Genomic DNA, 20,376 nt, shown 5'->3' on the forward strand with positions numbered 1-20,376 from the left:
CTCCCAAGGGCAGAGAAAACAGGCTGGTAATGGTTGGCCGGTGGAGCTAGCCCATGTGTGGGATCTGTAGATGCAATGTTGTGTTCCTAATCTTCTAAATGAGGTGAAATATTGGTAAGACTACCCCAGAGCAGCAATGTCTTTGCCTTCTAGATATTACAATTAATACTCAATACTCTGCTCTAAAAAGCAGCTACAAATACCAACATGAGTTGAGAATGGAGAAGAAAGCATTCGAAATAATTAAATCTAAATTTTAAAAAATAATTTAAAAACACTAGGCATGATGTACATGCCTTTAATCCCAGAATTTAGGAAGAAGAGGCCGGAAGATATCTGTGAGTTTGAAACTGGTATACATAGCAAGTTCCAGACCAGCAAGGGCTCTATACATAGTGAGACCCCCATCTTAAAAAAAAGAGTATATAGCTCCAAAAAATTCTCCTCCTCTTTCTCTTCCTTCTCTGTCATCTTCTCTCTCCCTTCCAGAACAAGCACACATCTAACATGCCTCCAGTACAGTTACCACCAGTTTTATAGAGTTTATCTTCTTCTGTCCTTCGCACTTTAATATGTGGATGAGCTGACATTAAAATGTCCACAAATAAATATAAAGTAGAAAAATATCCACAAAATGTTCTTTTTCCAAATTAAAGAACAAGATGCACCCCTGAGCTCAAATTCTCCTATTGCCTACCTACACAGAAACTAAACCCCATTCTGGGGAATGATAGCAAACGGGGGGGGGGGCATCAGCGGTAAACCCACAATGCCATCTGGTGGCCTCTGGGAGAGTGACATGGAGTCTGGCGTTCTTGAAAGCGTTAAGACTTGGTTGCCACATTTCACTAGACTTCAGCCAACTTCGTAGCACGTATCAAAGCTGGAGTCAGGCAATGGGTCTGCTTGAGGTTACAATGGAGCCCAGAGTTCAGATCAGCTGTGTTCACCAAATACTCAGCCTTACCGACAGCAAGCCCGCATTCCATATAATAAATATTTCCCTCTTGTGGAAGAAATACTTTCCAAAGATGATTCATAAGCTCTAAGGAGCCACTCAAGAGCAAATAGCAGTCCTAAGAGGAAAGTGTATATCTCTAAGTACCCACATTTAAGGAAAAAATGAGAGAAAACTCAAAATAACTTAATGATACATCTTAAAAAGCTTTAGAAAAATGAGAACAAACCAAACCCAAAATCAGAGAAGGAGAAATACTTAAGGATAGGAATTCATGAAGTAGAAATGACAACAAAAGCAAAACAAAGAATCAGTGAAATGAAGAGTTAGTTCTTTAAAAGATAAATAAGAGCCGGGCTGTGGCCTTTAGTCCCAGTACTTGGGAGGCAGAGGCAGGCAGATCTCTGTGAGTTCAAGACCAGCCTGATCTACAAGAGCTAGTTCCAGAACAGCCTCTAAAGCCAGAGAAACGCTGTCTCGAAACAACAACAACAACAAAAAAAAAAACAGAAAAACTTGACCCATTTTTACCAAGATAAGGAACAAGACTTTCTCTATTCCTATTCAACATAGTGCTTGAAATCTTAGAACAGTAAGAAATAAAATATGTATTTGCAGATGAAATTATTTTAATATAAGATGCTATCCACTCCAACCAAAAACTAGAGCAGATACTTTCAAAGTGTCAGGTTACAAAATTAGCATATGAAAAAGCAGAAGCTCCTAAACACAATGACACTTGGAGCAAGTGAGGGGAACAGGCCCATTCACACACACTATCTTAGAATAAACTTAACCAAAAAAAAAAAACAACAGTTCCATTCACCACACACACTCCAACCAGACACACATTCATCATGTCAGTTGGAATAAACATAACCAAGGAAACAAAAAAACTCTACAAAGACACTGAAAAAACTAAGGAAGATGGATTGGAAGAACTAATATTGTCAAAATGATCAGAATGGCCATCTTACAAAAAGCAACATACAGATGTGTGATTGCTAGTCTCATGGCAACTTGACAAACTAGTTATCTGAAAGGTGAAACCTTAATTGAGAAAATGCCTCCATAAGATCCAGCTATAGGACATTTTCTTAGAGACTGATAGGGGAAAGCCCAGCCCATTGTGGATGGTGCCATCCCTGGGCTAACGGTCCTGGGTTCTATAAGAAAACAGGCTGAGCCAGGCAGTGGTGGCGCATTGCCTTTAATCTGGAGGCAGAGGCTGGCAGATCTCTATGAGTTTCAAGGCCAGCCTGATCTACAGAGCAAGTTCCAGAATAGCTTAAGCTACACAAAGAAACCCTGTCTCAAAAAAACCAAAGGGAGAGAGATGTAGATGTATAAACCAAATAAACCCTTTCCTCACCAACTTGCTTTTTGGCCGTGGTGTTTCGTTGCAGCAACAGAAATTATAAGACACAGATGCAATACAATTTCAGTAAAAATTCTGGGACCATTCTTCAGAGATATAGAAAACAATTTTTTAAAAATCTTAAAATTAATATGGAAGCACAAGAGGCTGAAGACTGCCCAAACAACCCTGAACAAAAAGAATACTGTTAGTGACATCACCATATCTGATGTCAAGTTATACTACAAAGCCATAGTAGTAAAAATAGCATGGAACTGGCACAGAATCAGACGTCTAGATGAATGGAATAGAGGACACAGATATGAGTCCACGCATCTACAGCCACCAGGCATAAAAAAAAAAACTGCATTAGAGAAAAGACAATCTCTTTAGCAAATGCTTCTGGGAAAACTGGATATCCACTTGTTGAAGAATAAAACTCAATCTTATTCATCCTGCACAAAAAGTGACTATAAATTAATCAAATACTTCAACAAAGAATCTGAAACTTTTATAGAAACAAGTAGTGAATATGGAGCTAGAGAGAAATGGTTCAGGGGTTGAGACCACTGACTGCTCTACCAGAGATCTGTGTTCAATTCCCAGTACCCACAAAGCATCTCACTAAAGTAAGGGGATCTGATGCCTTCTTCTGGCTTCCATGGTACACATACATGCAGGCAAAACATTTATAAACATAAAACTAAAAAAATTTTTTTTGGTTTTTCGAGACAGGGTTTCTCTGTATTGTTTTGGAGGCTGTCCTGAAACTTGCTCGGTAGAGCAGGCTGGCCTCGAACTCACAGAGATCCGCCTTCCTCTGCCTCCCGAGTGCTGGGATTAAAGGCGTGCGCCACCAACGCCCGGCCCAAAACTAAATTTTTAAAAGTAGGGAGTACATGTCACCAAGTAAGCATAGGTAAGGGGGTTATAATAGGGCTGCAGTTGCATGGGAAATAAAGCTAACAACAAAAGAGACCTTGGGAAAATAAAAAGCTTCTGTACAACAAAGAAAACAATCAACCAATAGAAGAGCAGCCCACAGAATAAAGGGTAATCTCTGAGAGCTACATACTTGATAGAGGGTTATTATATAGACTACACAAAGCAACAACTAAACACACCAAGAGAACAGTAGGCAAAGGCTGACCTGTTATTTGGCAGACTTTTCCTTTGGGAAGGCAACATACATATCTACTCAACCTAGAAAGGGAATCCACAACAGACCAAAGTATGGACACCACCAAAGCCCAAGTTGGTGAACCAATGAGTTTTATTGAGGATATTTGCAGGCTTTAGGGTTACTTAAAGGGGCAGAAATGACTCAAAGACAGCTGCATCACCAAAGCCCACCCCAGCACAGATGACAGCTCCCAAAACCTGGAGCATACTGCCCAGCCTGCAGGCAGCTCAACAGGTTGGACAGTGTCCTTTCCAGGTGCCTCAGTTGGTCTAAACTTTTTCTAGGAAGATCTGATTTCTTCTTCCAAGCAACTGGTCCTGTCTCAGAAGTATGCTTCGCATCTTGGCTTATCTGAGATTAACTCTCAACAGTCTTTATTGCTTAATCTCGGATGGAGGAACCTAGAGAATCTGCTGTTTCAGGGACTTCCTGTAAGTATTTTGACTTGTTTACCTTCTGTCTTAAAGCACTTACCTGCGCAGGATGAATGTTTCAGTAGGAAAGGAAATTGCTACACTACTCAAGTTCCATCCCCAGGGTCCACATAATGGAAGAACTGATTTATTGTCCTCTGACCTCTACATCTGCCCCATGGCATGTGAGAACATGTGTGAGTACACAAATTTAATCAATTAAAGAAAAAACCCCATTTTTAAAAACTTTTATCTATTGTCTATGGGTGTTTTGTCTGTATGTGTGTTAATATACCACATGTATGGCTGCTGGCCACAGGTCCCAGGTGATTGATCCCTTGGGTTTAGAGTTAGAGATGGTCAAGAGTTGCCATGTGGGTGCTGAGAATTTAAATGCTAAGTCATCGCTCCAGCCCAACATCCTAATTTTAGAAGATTAAAAGTGTTTGCCTTTGCCGGGCCTTGGTGGCGTACGCCTTTAATCCCAGCACTCAGGAGGCAAAGGCAGGCGGATCTCTGTGAGTTCGAGGCCAGCCTGGTCTACAAAGTGAGTTCCAGGACAGCCTCCAAAGCCACAGAGAAACCCTGTCTCGAAAAAACCAAAAAAAAAAAAAAAAAAAAAAAAAAAAAAGTGTTTGCCTTTAATCCCAACATTTGGGAGGCCAATACAGATGGATATCTGTGAATTTGAGGCCAGCCTGGTCCACAAACTGAGTTCCAGGACAGCCAGAGCAAGAGAGAGAAACCCTGTCTCCTTTTTTATTTTTTTAAGATTGAGGATCATCTACTAGAATTTAAAATAAAAATATAAGGACAGGCAAACTATAAATATCACAGCTGCCCAGAGGATGAGAATAGAGAAGATAAGCCGAATAAGGAAGCCCAAAGCATTGGGGAGTTTAAAAATTTTTTAAGCTCTGGCCACAATCTGAAATAAAAAAATAGAAAAAGGAATAATTATACCTTTCTGAGTTGGCACTTAATAAGATAGGCAGACCCAACAGAACTTCATGGTGGCTGGTAGGGACTACACTGTGGAGCAGGAATTCTGGGAAGGGGGAACTATATTACTGTAGGTGAATCTGCTGTCTTAGGTCTCTCATCCAAGTCCCTGTTTTATACAATTTGGCTAACTTCTATGGGAGGAGACAGAGTTACCTCCATATAGACATAGTTAAAGACACTCAGAAGGTGCTTGCTGCCAAGCCTGGCAGCTCAAGTTTGATCCCCACCCGGTGGAAGGAGACAGACTGATGTCTACAAGTTGTCTTCTGTCCTTCACACATATGCCAACACACAGAGATACAATTTTTTTTTTTTTTTTTTTTTTGGTTTTTCGAGACAGGGTTTCTCTGTGGCTTTGGAGGCTGTCCTGGAACTCGCTCTGTAGACCCGGCTGGCCTCAAACTCACAGAGATCCGCCTGCCTCTGCCTCCCGAGTGCTGGGATTAAAGGTGTGCGCCACCAACACCCGGCTCAGAGATACAATTTTAATTGGCAAGAAAATCCTTTAGACAGGCAGTGGTGGCACACACCTTTAATCCCAACACTTGGGAGGCAGAGGCAGATGAGTTTGAAGCCAGCCTTGTCTACAGAGTGAGTTCTAGGGCAGCCAAAGCCACAAGGCTACAGAGAGACCCTGTCTTGGAAAACAAACAAACCAAAACACTATCTCCCTAGTCCCATTTTCTTCATTCTTTAGAGCTGGAAATGGCTCGGTAGTCGAGTGTATGGCTCTTCCAGATGACCCAAGTTAGGATGGCATCATCTGACAGCTCATAATCACCTGTGTACACAAAGGCTTTTCTATCCAACCCTGTCCCGCAGCCGCTTCTAAATAATCACTCAGAGGCTTAAAATTAACTACAAACTTCTTGGCCTATAGTTTAGGCTTATTACCAATTAGCCCTTACATTTAATTTAACCCATTTTTATTAATCTATATATTGCCACGTGGCCATGCTTTTGCAGGTCTGCTGACATCTTGTTTCTGGGGTGGCTGGCTGGCATCACTCCGACTCCGCCCCTCCTCATCCGAGTTCTCAGTTTTATTGCTCCACCTAACTTTATCCTGCCACACTACTGGTCAAAGTTTTTATTATTAGCCAATGATAGGAATAGCTATTCACATCATACAGAAAGATCATCCCACAACACACCTGTAACCCCAGCTCCAGGGGAACTGACACCCACTTCTGGCTTCCACAGGTACCTGCACACATGTGGCATATACTCACATAAGCACATACATATAATGTAAATCTTAAAAATAAACAAGCATGCCCAGATAAAGAAAAGTTCTTTTGTTAAAGATTTTATTTTTCATTACATACACGTATGTGCATGTGTCTGTTAAGGACAGTGGGCACTGTATTCCCTGGAACTACAGTTACACGTGGGTGTCTTTAAGAGCCATACTTTAACTGATGAATCATCTCTTCAGCCACAAAGGAAGAAATTCTTCCCAATTTGTTATGCTTAGAGAAGAAGCACTGCAAGAAAATGAGTACTTTATATTTCTTTTTAATAAAAAACAAACTTGTGCCACAGCTCCCATACACGGCCCACACTTAGTCTTTCCGCAGGGGAACAGTCTCCTCCCTGATGCCCTCTTTGGTCACGATGCAGATCCTGAGGGCATCACCAGTGTACACGTCCCTCTCAGCTGCAGAAATAAAGACATCTTTCACCAGCCTCATCGCTCTGTCCAAAGACAGGGGGACATGCTCCACATTCTGCATATTTTTGAAACCAACCTGGGGAGACAAAAACTCATATGAAGCATCATGTGAACCCAAGACCTAAGGAAGGTCTCTGTCTCCCACAGCACACACCCCCATGTCCCAGGATCTGTACTGAATGTATCAGATCACATTAGCATGTCTTTCAGACTGAGGATATTCTAGACCCAGCTTGAACACCACACAAATCTGGCAAAGTTCCCAACTTCTCAAAAGCACAAACACACTGAGGTAGACATAAACACTGTAAAAAAAAAAAAAAAAAAAAAAAAAGCCATAGTAAGCATAGTAAGGGGGAAGGGAGCTGTGACCACCCCAAAAGCCATTAGTGAGTTTGGTACAGGCAGCTTCATCAGAAGAACTTGGGCAGGGTATCTGGGAAGGGATGACTTCAGCTGAGATGCCTCCATCAGTCTGGCCTGTAGGCAAGTCTGTGGGACACTTTCTAGATTAATGATTGATGTGGGAGGACCCAGCCCACTATGTGCAGGTGGCCCTAGGCTGTATAAACTGTTTGAATAAGCCACGGGGAACAATCCGATAAGCAACACTCCTCCATGACCCTTGTTTCAGCTCCTGCCTCTAGGTTCTTGCCCCAACTTCCTTCCATAATAGAGTACAAGTTGTCAAGATGAAATAAGCCCTTTCCTCACCAAGTTACTTTTTTGGTCCTGGTATTTTATAATGGCAGTAGAAACAAAACAAGAAGGCACTGAAATTGAAGAGTATCAAATATTCCTGACTGAAGTGTGGGACAGACAGGAGAAACATCGCTTCAAGAAAAGGCTGGGTGTGGTGCAGGTGAGACAGACATCAGCAGGGAGCAAGGAACAGGAATCACGAGCAGTGTGAATGAGAGAACTAGCTGAGAGGATGAAAGAATTAGAAGATAACCTAATAAAAGCAGGTCTGAATCGAGGAGGTATAAAACTAACAGTATAGCTGGGAGACAGATTACAGTCCGGAAACAATAAGGGTAATAAAGGAGGCATTTACGTGATGTCAGGTAAAGACAGCATGGGGAAGAATCAAGACATGACATGACTGCACAGAAGGAGTCCGCAAAGCCACGGGGCAGGTGAAGACCACAGGGCACTCACAGAACAGAGGAAAGAAACGGTTTGGTAGGGAAAACCAGTCGAGAAGACCTTAGCAGCAAGTCAGCACAATGGAAACGCTGGAGGCTGGCTGCCACAGGCAGAGAACAGCACGCACATTACCTGGTTGTCTAGCAGAGGCTGCAGCATAGCACTTGCCGAGCCTCCAGCCTTGAAGGAGTCTCTCTGGTAGGAGCCCACTGGATCAAAGCTGTACACAGCCCCCTTTCCTTAAAGAAGAAATAGTATACACAATATTGTGAGAAGCCGTCAACACATGATACAAGGTGCTATCAACTTGTATACACTTTTGGCAAAGGTCAGAATTTGTTTACTGTTGTGCAGTGAACCCCAGCAGACTATCCTTTGTGGAATGGGGTCAGGGACAAGAGGTTCACATCTCGATGTCCCAACATTGTGGCCAACTTGCCTAGAAGTAATGCCACTTGCAACCATCAGATGGCCCTGGGCAAGCAGGCCACTCAGACACATTGGGTAATGATCAAAATCTTCATACTATTTCTAACAAATAAGCTTGTTTAGTTTCAGCATAATTTTTCTTAGAACTAAATGTAAAGAAAAATATCTAAAACTTATTGTGTATATACTTTTAACTATCAAGTAAACATATTCTTTAACAATATACTGTACAAACCATGTGTACTGGCTAGTTTTATGTCAACTTGACACAAGCTAGAGTCATCAGAGAGGAGGGAAACTCAATGAGAAAATGCCTCCATAAGACTGGGACACAGGGCTGGGCACTGGTGACACACGCCTTTAACCCCAGCTCTTGGGAGGCAGGCAGATCTCTGTGAGTTCAAGGCCAGCCTGGTCTACAGAGCAAGTTCCAGGACAGCCTCCAAAACAATACAGAGAAACCCTGTCTCGATAAACAACAAACAAAAGACTGGGACACAGGCAAATCTGCAGGGCATTTTCTTAGTGAGTGATTAGTGGGTAGTGCCATCCCTGGGCTGGTGGTCCTGGCTTGTATAAGAAAACAGACCGAGAAAGTTATGGTGAATAAACCAGTGAGCAGCACACCTCCATGTCTCTGCATCAGCTCCTGCCTCCAGGTTCCTGCCGTTTGCGCTCTGTCCTGACTTCCTTCAATAATGAAGTGTTAAACCAAATAAACCCTTTCCTACCAACTTGCTTTTTTCACTGAAGCAATAGAAACACTAAGACACCAAATTTTAGGCTAAAGCAGGAGGATAGTAAATTCAGCAGCAGCAGCAAACCCAATTTAATGGTAACATTTAGTTATTTAATATTTAATAAACAGAGGGTTTCAGTAAAACATGAATGTTACCAGAAAGAGCTTTATTTTTCCCGAAATGTTATGGCTTGCTTTGAATTACTGGAATGATAAGGAATAAATTTTCAAAAAATATAAATTATTTTTAATTTATGTATCTGCATTCATAAATTAATTTATGAATGTTTGCATCATATGTAAGTGTCTGTGGAGGCCAAGAGTTTCCTTGCAGCTGGAGTCACAGGCAACTCTAAGCTGGCCAATGTGTGTGCTGGGCTCCAAACCCAGGTGTCTGGAAGGACAGCAAGTACTCTAAGTGCTAAAGCAACTCCAGCCCAAGCAACGTTTTTTGTTTGTTTGTTTGTTTTTTGTTTTTTTTTTTTTGTAAGAGAAACACACTCAACACCTGAGGTACTGGCCCAGCATTTATAATTAGTATTTATAATTAGTGTTAAGCCTCTAAGCAGTTACTTGGGAGCACCTTTTATGGGACAGGAGCTTCTGCATACAAGAAACCAGTGACCCTTGCAGACTCCACTGAAATCAAATTATGTCTTTTGGAAAAACAATTTACATCAATATCTGTCCATGACACAAGAATAATTTCATGTACAGAACAGGATATATCTTAAAAAATTGCAAATATGTTTCTTACATATGTGTGAGAAACAGGTAGCCTGAGGAGGACTCATTTTTTATGAATCGTCACCTTCACACCCACTGGCCAACTGTGTCAGAAAGAGAGGCTGAGTTCCCACCAATGGAAGAGGCAGCCACAGGGATGAAAACCAGAGCCGTGCTGGCCCTGCTGTGTTGCTGGCCTGGCCTTGCCAAGATACTTTGACTTGTGTTTCTTTGCGAAACACTGAAATTATTCAGTGTTTGTTTCTAATATAAGCAAGGTAGATATTTTTGCAATACTCAAAATAGCTAAAAATTACAAGTTATTAAAAAGGCAGTATTCACTCACCACAGAAGTATAGCATAGTTTAAAAAAGGAAGGAAAACCCTTATGTGGTAGCCACAGCTGGACATAAGGGTTTTCATACAAGAAAAATAAAGTGAATTAAGTCTGTTAAAAAAAAAAAAGGAAGGAAAGAAGGAAGGAAAGAAGGAAGGAAGGAAGGAAGGAAGGAAGGAAGGAAGGAAGGAAGGAAGGAAGGCAGGCAGGCAGGCAGGCCAGGCGATGATGGCAGAGGCAGATGGGTCTTTGTGAGTTCGAGGCCAGCCTGGTCTACAGATGAGTTCCAGGAGAGTCAGAGCTGTTACACAAAGAAACCCTGTGTGTGTGTGGGGGGGGGGGGGAGGGAGGGGGGCTAAAGAAAGCAACTCTTGGAGCCAGACTGCTCCATCTGTTGTAACTTGTCTGGTCAGACTGCTGGTTTAGTTATTGAACAGGTTAAAGTACTCAACCTCTTCAGAGTGCTTACAATGAGTTAACATGGCGGTGAGACTGGGGTCAGGGCCAGAAAGATAGATGGGAGGGTAATGAACTTTCTGCAAAGTTTGACTTGAATTTGACCCCCAAACCCTACTTGCTGGTAGGCAAAAAACAACTCTGAAAAGCTGCCCTGACTCCCACAGACACGTGTTCCTTGCATGTACGATGCGCATAACGTTACCTGTAGCTGGCTTCCTTTGAGAAGTAGAAGGTACCATATGCTTATGTGCTGCTTGAGTTTATATCAAAGAACACATTACTACAATTTTAGAAAGGGTCTTTAAAACTGTGAATAATGGTTTGCCTGTATGCCTGGAAGTACATGACATGTGTGCATGCCCAAAGAGGCCAGAAGAGGGCACAGGATTCCCTTGGAACTGATGTTACAGACCTTTGTGAGCTGCCACATGGGTGTTAGGAGCTGGACCTGGATCCTCTGAAAGAGCAGCAAGTGCTCTCAACTGCTGAGCCATCGCTCCACCCTAGAAGTCTTTTCAAAATAACGGGGGAGCCAAGTATGACGACTCCTGTCTGTAACCCCATTAGTTGAAGCTGAGGTAGGAGGATAACAACAAACTTAATGCCAGCCTGGGTTACAGACTGAGAGAGATCACCTCAAAAAGCAACAAAACCCCCAAGCCCCAACAAATCATGGATCATTCACAAGGGCTGGCTTAAGCAAATGGTAATCCTGGGGATCAGATCCCTGTGAAACCAGAGACAACCAGAGAAGCAGGCCTCCAGCTTCACCAGCCCCAGAGGTCCTCAGAGCAGAGGTCACAGGGACAACTCCTCCACTCTCTCTCCCACTGCATAGCACATGGCGAACCTACTGTAGCCAGAGGGAATTGAGGATTTCACCTTTCAACTCAGTAGAGATGTGACAGAAATTAATTTTACAAGTAAAATTTTATCCTTTTACTATTTAATTTCTAACCTAGTATATGATTCATAATGATTTTGCTTTTGTTTGTACCTAAATAAGGTTATTTTGTTTTGTTTTATATTTCAAGATGGGGTTTCTCTGTGTAGCCCTGGTGGTCCCGGAAACTCCCTCTGTAGATCAGGCTGGTCTTGAACTCAGAGATCGCCTGTCTCTGCCTCCCAAGTACTCGGATAAAGGCTTGTGACACCACTGTCTGGCTCTAAGTTAGATTTTAAGACTTGGATTTGGTAGCCCAGTTTACAAAGGCAATTTTTTAGTCTTTAGCCACATTTCATATGCCCTCCCCCTTTACTCCTACATCTTCTCATCCTGGATACTTTCTCTGTTTACTTAATCATAAATTCCCATAACAATCTCTAAAATTTGTAGATGTTAATGGTATCCCGCTTTCCCCTCCTAGCTACCTCACCCATTTTTTTTCTTTTCAAAGTTGACCTAATACTTAATCCTTATCTTTACCTACCCTAATTCCCTCCCACTCCTAATCTTAACTAAAATCCAACAAATATGCTGTATTCTTCCCTTGGTCACTTATCCTACAACAGTTATTGAAGTCTACAAGGACACCATTATTAACTGGCTAGTAGGACAACTGCTCAGTAGTAATATCAAGTAACTGAGGCTGCTCTCCCAGTTAATATCCTACTCAGGGAATGACATGAAGCTCACCTGAGGAATCTAGAGCTCCTGGAAGGAACTGTTTTCTAAATTATGAACTACCAAACCCAAACCCCACCTGAATACTGAAACTATTTCAACTGAAGGAATATAGCAGATAAACAAACAAAATCACCAAAACATACCAGACATGCAAATCACAATGCAGTAACAAGACACTAGAAAAAAGAACACAACTCCAAAGAAATATTAACCCTATAGTAGTCACATCTAATCAGAGTACGTTAGATGAAATCCCAAACAGAAAATTCAAAATAATGGGTATGTTCAAAGGTACAAAGAGTTGGACAAAATAAGGAAGGGGTTCTGGTTAGAGACACATCTCATAACTTGCTGCTCTAAGTTTGGTTTCCAGCAACCACATGGTGGCCGGACTAGACGGCTCAACTCCAGGCGGAAGCATACACATTTATGAAATAAAACTTTGTATTTGCCAGAAAGCAAGATGTTACCTTCTTCATCAAGTCCACCGATGATGTTGTAAACATAGTAAGGGAAGAAGCGCCTTGAGTACAGGATGGTAGAGAGCATTGCGGCGATCGCCCCGGTTGTCATGGACTTGTTATTGGAATGCTTGTACATCTTCATGGTTTGGAAAATAAACAAAAACAGGAAAGCAGAATCAGAAACTGTCAAACTTCAGTGACAACCAGTACATAGTCTAGGCATTCCTTAGTCAAACACAAAAGCTTCTTTCTTTCATGACCAGATAACACAACATACTAACATAAAATGATACTTTGTCACATATATTTGAGGTGGTTATCTTCATGTTGTCGAAGGGATCAGTCTTGCTTCTTCTCAAAGTGTCTACCTCAAGGAAAACAGTATCAAAAACATGGCCATAGAGACTGGAAATATGGCTCAGCAGAGTTAAGAGCACTTGCTGCTCTTGCAAAGACCTGGGTTGGTGTCCCAGCATCTACTTGGCAGCTTAGAATTGTTTACAGACACCATTTTGATCTCCTTGATGCACATACGTATGTGTAGACCAAACAGCCATACACATAAATAAATGATAAAATAATCGGGTTAAAAAAGATCTTAGTGGACCGGGCGGTGGTGGTGCATGCCTTTAATCCCAGCACTCGGGAGGCAGAGGCAGGCGGATCTCTGTGAGTTTGAGGCCGGGCTGGATCGACAGCCTCCAAAACAATACAGAGATTCCCTGTCTCATAAAACCAAAAAAAAAAAAAAAAAAAAAAGAAAAAAATCTTAGGGTGCTAATACAGGAATTCCATAATCCTTATAAACTTTAAATAATCCACAAAAATTATAAACATAAAATGGATTTAGGTTCACAATTTTTGCTGTTGTTTTTCACATGGTTTCTCTTTGTAACAGCCTTAGCTGTCCTGGAACTAGACTGGCCTCAAACTCAGAGATCCACCTGCCTCTGTGAGAGTGTTGGGACGAAAAGCCTGTGTTGCCATGCCTGACTAAGTTCACCAATTTTTGTTAATCACATAGCATGCATTTCTAAAGCAAAGCATTTCTAAAGTAAATCAAGGTCAAAACACTGAACAATTACAAATAAGCAATATAACAAAAAGTAGACAAATTTACCGGTGAGTTTCTAGGATAAGTTATCATGAAATATGAATTAGAAGGCATGATGTAAGTTTCTGAAGCTTTCAATACAAGATTTCTAAAACATAGTAAAACAATGTCTACATAGTCACACACACACAGCAAATGTAAGTAAATGTTTCCTGATTGTGATGTTTCTCAAATGACCCAAGTAGGCAACAGAGACTGTGGTCACCCCTGCTAACACGTTCCTATCACATCACCCTTTGGTGATTACCATCGAAGCCTGCCAGATGATGGGCTGCCACCCTTAATCAATGCTCCAGGGATATTACTTTTTCCTTTTTTGTGCTGTCTACTAGCGTGGAAAGCCGTGAAGAAGGAAAGGTCGGCAGACAGTTCCAGATCATGTTCTTGTCTACAGGCTGTCCGAGCTCTCTTCTGCCACAGCCAGACCTGAAGCACTTCAGACAGAGAAACTTCAGAAGAGCCCCCAGGCTGCCGCCAGAAGGTAAGCAACCCTGACCAGGCAGAGGTTTAGACACACTGGATGTGCTGTAGTTCCCTGGTATTTGTGTGACACAGCAGCCAGTAGTGGAGCTGCGTTATTGCTAGGATATGCTCCCTCCACCTGGTAACTTCCATCTGTCTCTCTGACACGAGAAGAATCTTATGAACTGTTTCAAGGGGGTAGATGTGAACAGAAGCTCCTACCTTTAATCTTGCTTCAATAATCTTAGTCAGAGTGAGACAATCTCCATGAAAACCACTGCAGCCGATGACCGTTTTGTCTGTTCTGTAAAAAGCCAATTTTAGGAAAATTAGTTGATAAAGCAGGGCTCACAATTAGCCAGCCCTTTTGCAGCATGGGAGTCTACATACCAACATCTCCTTACATACACCAAATCAATCTTAGGTGAGACCAAGACATACTATTAATAAGTTCAAGAAAATAAGGTTGACTATTTCCCAAGAGTCACACAGAAGTTTCATAAATCTGACTACTTCTACAGAAAAAAAAATGAAGCTAAAAATATTTGAACATATGACTAAAGTCTAACCCCCTTATGGAAAACCAGTTAATGAGACAGAAGAATTAACTGGGTAGCTGGGAACTGGGAAGACAAGACGAACTTCCCTGCTTCACATACGTAGGACAGAAACATGGCAAGGCTGCCGTCCTTATTTTCTACTCCACATCTCCTTAAACTTCCATGTAAAAAACCCAAGCCTTATTGGGAACATTTCTACTTCAAGTTTAACAGTTTTGTGATTAGCCATGCACCTTCCTGACTGCCACCACAAAGGCAGTGAAACTTGTCTTTGGAAATATTTATATATGGGCTAGAGAGACGCTCAATGAATGGTTAGGAGCACTGACTGTTCTTCTAGAGGGCCTGGGTGGGCTAAATTCACAGTATCCACAGGGCAGCTAATAACCAACTATAACTCCAGTTTTAGAGGATCTGACGCCTTCCCTCTTCTGGCCTCTGTGGACACCGCACATGCATGGTGTGCAGACACACATACAGACAAAACAAATATACACATAAAATAATCTTAGAAAGAAAAGCTGATTGATTTACTTACAGTTTGTAACATTTGGGGCTATCTCGGGTATGAATTGAAAACCCTTCACTCAACCGGGTGTCTGAAGCAACAATGGAAAAATCTTCTCCAGCAATTGCCAATACAGTACTGATGAATTTAAAAAAGAAAGAAAAAAATTAATTCTTCAGGGTGGCAACTGTCTTCAAACAGGAGCGTGCTCCACAGAACCTAAATCTACTAGCTGTAAGAGTAGAATTCAAATGAAAGATAAGAGGCTGGACGGGAAAGGATCCCTGGCTACATGTCATCTTGGAAAACTCCTAACTTAGATTCTAATGGCACCCTTCCCATTAAGCAGTTACAAGGCCGAGGGCAAGTTAACTTCTGAAGGCCTCCGATTTTCTCAATAATGTAACACAGAACGTAAAATGGGACATAAATGCTGTTCTAGTACGTCCTTGGGAAGAGGTAATAAGACACTGAATCATACCGTCACCATTAAAGAACAAAAATACTCGTGTGTAGAAAGCACTGTCGTTGAGTTCTTTATATGAGAACTGTTAGCCAATGTCTAAATGAATGGTCAGTATTCTAGAGCACTTTCCTCTGAATTGGAATATCTCTAGTAGGGTGAGGAGGCTCATGAGTCCTAAGGTGAATACTTGAGGTAAGATTCCTGGAACCCTCCACCCCCCAGCTTAGTGCACACTGAATTCCAGCATCTGAGAGGGAGGCAGGCTCTGTGAGTTCTAGGCCAGTTAGGGTTACACAGTGAGACCCTGTCTTAACTGTTGGGGGAGGAGGCTCTAACCAGCCAAGTTGTAAGAGAGTTTCCAGCTTGTGAGCTACTTACAAGGTATACAGAAATCCAGAGTCATGGCTTTTAAGATATCAACTGTGTCAGGGGTCAACTGTTCTATGACAGTTGATTCTGGGTCATCCTTGCTTCTTGAAGTACCTCCTTACCCACACCCCTATTATAGTAACCCCAATAAAAATTCACTGGTTCTCTAAGTTAAACTTCAGTCAGTCATGGAGTGTGTGTGTGTGTGTGTGTGTGTGTGTGTGTGTGTGTGTGTGTGTGTAATGTCTTCCCAGGAAAAGTCTGTCACACCACAGTCAAAAAACACACTTTTCTTTTTCTTGCTATACAGTTTCTGATGACTACTAAAGAACCCCAGAGCAAAACCACAAAAGGAGAACCTAGATTCTAATGTTGTCAAGCTAGTCTCTAACAGTAACTATCTCATATTGTGGTGCTGTAAGGATTAAATGAGCTGACAACTATAAAGTCTGCCTGACACTTGACAGCTATATGACTGGCCTTCTAGAGAGTGAGCAGCGCGTTGTGGCGTATGGCAGGGCTGTACTTTGTGATGACTAAGCACCTGAGCACCGTTACTCAAGGGAGAGGCCTATTCATGCCACTTACCAGTCATAAGACTTTGGATAAATTCTCCATGTTTAAATTGATGGTAATAACAGTACCTGTTGTGTTACAGAATTCACATTAAAGTACCTAGAATAGTTCCTTCTAGGAAGTGAACACCCAGGCAACATTACCTAGTATTTTACAGAAACAGTTCTGTACTAAAGCAGAGAGGATGACATTCCACATACATGAACAGCAACACAAGGGCAAAGACACTACAATACTCCACCCAAGCAACTTAATTGAGGTGGCCCTGTGATGAACTGTTGTAGAAGATCCCAAGTGCCAAGCTAGACTTCACAATTTTAGCAAGGAGTCACAAAGGTTATACAAACAGGAATGAGAAAAGTTCCATTTGAAATGTGAGGTTTTCAGACAATTCTGGTCACGATACAGTATGTGAAATGGGATAGAAATACTGTTCCAATAAGAGTGATATAGCAGCCAGGAGGCAGGATGAAGAGAAAAAGGAAACACATCACCAACGTATGCAACCAAGTTTTTATGACTACCTAAATGTGTTTAGTGGGAAAAATAACTACAACATCCCAGATAAGCAAAGTGATAACAGAAGCACGAGGGGTACTTTTAAGGAGCAGAAGTGACTGAAAAGAATAATCACCCTGCTTGTTTTGTTTACTAATATGAGTTACTGTGGAAACAGAAAATGCACTTAGAAATGTTTTCCGGGCCAGGCACTGGTGGCACACACCTTTAATCCCAGCACTCGGGAGGCAGAGACAGGTGGATCTCTGTGAGTTCGAGGCCAGCCTGGTCTAACCAGTGAGTTCTAGGTCTAGGACAGGCTCCAAAACAGTACAGAGAAACCCTTTCTCGAGGAAAAAAAAAAAAAAAAGTTTTCCCAAAGAAGCCAGAATGTAGTAGCCTTTGAGAAATAAAGTTACAGAAACAGATTTTGGAATTATGTTCCTAGGGATGAGGCATGTAAAGGACTTGAATGACAAAATCTGGAAGCTACAAGAGAAATTAACATCATTTTGTAGAACCAGAGGCTGCTTGTCATGCTAGCTGCAATAAACACTAAAAGGAATGAGAGAGACAGAGACAGGCAGAGACACAGAGACAGAAAGGGTGATTTACTAGAACTGTAACTGTTCGGAAAGTAATGGATTAAAAGGAAATACAGAAGGTTAAAAGGTAAATAGTGAGTACTGCACTCAGAACACTAATAAAACACCTTACAATATAAGTACTTAGTGTTCACATGCAGAGTTAAGAAGCACACTGCAAACAATACAGAGAAAGCCTGTCTCGAACCCCGCTCCCCCAGAAAAGAACACTGGAAAACGAAAAGTTATGAAATTTAAAACCGGTTCTAATACGCACAAGCTCTTTGACAAGACTGTTTAAATGCCAAGAGCCAAGAACTAACACTATGAAATATTCCCTTAGCTGCTCGCAGCTTACAAAAATGTAACCACCTTGAGTCTCCTTCGACCTATTTATTAGCTCAAGAAACTGAAAGGAACCCACATAGCACACATTCACATTTGTTCTTCAAATGGCACAACCAAGGCATTCACTCCCTATATAGTCAATGTTCAACATTCATAAAGACATAATTGAGACAAGGCTTCTTATAGCCCTGGAACTCACTCTGCAGACCATACTGGCCTTTGCCTCCCGAGTGCTGGGATTATCCCAGCTGTTTTTTCTTTTCTTTTTCCTTCTTTTCTCCCCCCCCATGCCCCCACCCCCGTGACAGGGTTTCTCAGTATAGCCCTGGCTGTCCTGGAACTCACTATGTAGACCAGGCTGTCCTGGAACTCAGAGATCCACCTGCCTCTGCCTCCCGAATGCTGGAAGTTAAAAGCATGCGCTACCACTGCCTGGCTGCTTTTCTTAACAAGCCCCTATTTTTTTGATAATTGGTTGTTTCAATGTATAAAAGTTGATGAAGACTATCCCTATATAGCCAAAGATCCATATTCGAAGGAAAAACATCCCTTCGAACAAAGCGGATAATTTAAATGCACAACAATTTCAGAGTAAAACACACACGCACGGACATAGCTCAGTAGAACCTGCCCAGCGGAGGCCACGTCGCCGAGTAGAACAAAACCTCAATTTCTTCCCTGAACTTAAACCAAACAAGCATCAAAAGAAAACAAAAACCAGTGATCTACAAAGCTAAGTCTCATTAATCGACGTTATTTTCTGCGTGAAGTAATGAACGATCAGACGTCTCGGCGGCAGGGGCAGTTACGCGTCTCACAACCAGGACAAACCAATGCTGGTTAAGGACGTCGCCCGTTGGCTTTGGAAACGCGTTCAAGCCCCCCTCGAAACGGCAGTCGGGCAAGAGGACTAGGGTGGGGAGCCCGCCCCGCGGGAGCGTGCGACGCCGAGGGCTGCAGGGCGCCCCAGCGGGCTGCATCCCCGCACCCGCCCGCTCCACCCTGGTGAGCGCAGCAGCAGACCCGAGCTTTTACCCTCCATTGAAGGCGTAGGGCGAGAAGCGCATCTGTACCGGGCCGGCGGAGCCGCGAGGCCCCATCCCCAGCTCCCGCTCGGGATCCCCGTAAGCAGCGGTGGAGAGCATCGCGCCGATCTCCTGCTGTCTCACGGCAAGATGGCCGCCGGAGCAGGTCCACTTCCGCCTCCGCCTCCGCCCCGCCCCGCCCCGCCCACCGGGCTCCTCTAGCCCGCACTCGTCGTTGCTCTTGGAGGTCTATGCCTACCTACCGCCCGCCCCATCCTGTTTGGTTGGGTCCAGCTGTTTCCAGGAGACCTGTTTTCCACCCCCAGAGAGACATTCGGATTCACACGTGGCGAATCAAAAGTTACAAGTCTGGCTATACCAAAAAAAAAGGAAGAAAAAAAAACCCAATTGTAGAGCAATGACAGCTCCACTTGTCACATTGGTGAAGTGACATTTGAGAAGGATTAGCAGCTCCTGCTGTGTTCAAGGCCGAGTGGTTAAGATGCATGGTCAGCTCTGTGGAGTATGCAGCCACGCGACCCAGGAAGCAATACTAGCTTTCGCTAAGCCAGAGCCTGACGGTTGTATTAACTTGACAGAATCTAGAATCACCTAGTAAAACCCCGCGGGCAGGCTTATGCAGGTCGGTGTAGCTGAGAACGAAAGACCCAACCTAAATACAGGTGGCACCATCTTATTGCCTGACTTTCTGAACAAAAGGGGAAAAAAAAAGAAAAAGAAAGCAAACTAACATTCATCTCTTTAGGCTTCCGGTCTGCGGATGCAATGCGAGCCCCCTTCCTTCTCCAGGAGTCATGCTTCCCCATGATGGGACTGTACCCCTCAAGCTGTAAGCCAAAATGAACCCTACTGCTGTTGAATTGCCGTTTGGCAGGCCTTTGTTAAGTTTTAATTTCCTTTAAAAAAAGATGTATTTATTCATTACATATGAAGTGTTCTGCCTACATACCAGAAGAGTAGATGGTTGTGAGCCACCATGTGCTTGCTGGGAATTGAACTCAGGACCTCTGGAAGAGCAGTCAGTGCTCTTAACCTGTGAGCCATCTCTCCAGGCCCCAAGTTTTCTTAATTTCTTAAGGTTCACTATTCTTCCAAGAGAGAATGTTTCATTTAGAAGAAAATAGCTAAAGAATACTATTGTACTTACTAGAATTCATGCATAGGTCCCTATGCACATAACACACACAAGTAATGCCTATCACACACACACACACACACACCTAACCTAAAGGAGCTCATTCCCTTGTTAATAGTGCAAAAACCAAGGGAAAAGGCTGGAGAGATGGCTCAGAGGTTAAGAACACTGGCTGCTCTTCCAGAGGTC

The 20,376-nt window shown here is 42.7% G+C and overlaps 1 protein-coding gene across 1 annotated transcript; it reads right to left on the reverse strand.

Moving 5' to 3' along the window:
* Window positions 1-6,418: 6,418 nt before the first annotated feature.
* Psmb1 (proteasome 20S subunit beta 1) lies at window positions 6,419-19,202 on the reverse strand. Its single transcript, XM_013122767.3, has 6 exons — window positions 19,042-19,202; window positions 15,196-15,303; window positions 14,320-14,401; window positions 12,528-12,657; window positions 7,873-7,979; window positions 6,419-6,667 (listed from the first exon to the last, which is right to left on the reverse strand). The coding sequence occupies exons 1-6, from the start codon at window positions 19,149-19,151 to the stop codon at window positions 6,482-6,484; spliced, it is 723 nt and encodes a 240-aa protein (XP_012978221.1). The 5' UTR covers window positions 19,152-19,202; the 3' UTR covers window positions 6,419-6,481.
* Window positions 19,203-20,376: the final 1,174 nt, after the last annotated feature.

Source organism: Mesocricetus auratus, unplaced genomic scaffold (assembly GCF_017639785.1).
Source record: "Mesocricetus auratus isolate SY011 unplaced genomic scaffold, BCM_Maur_2.0 Super-Scaffold_100018, whole genome shotgun sequence".
In the NCBI taxonomy this organism is placed as follows: domain Eukaryota; kingdom Metazoa; phylum Chordata; class Mammalia; order Rodentia; family Cricetidae; genus Mesocricetus; species Mesocricetus auratus.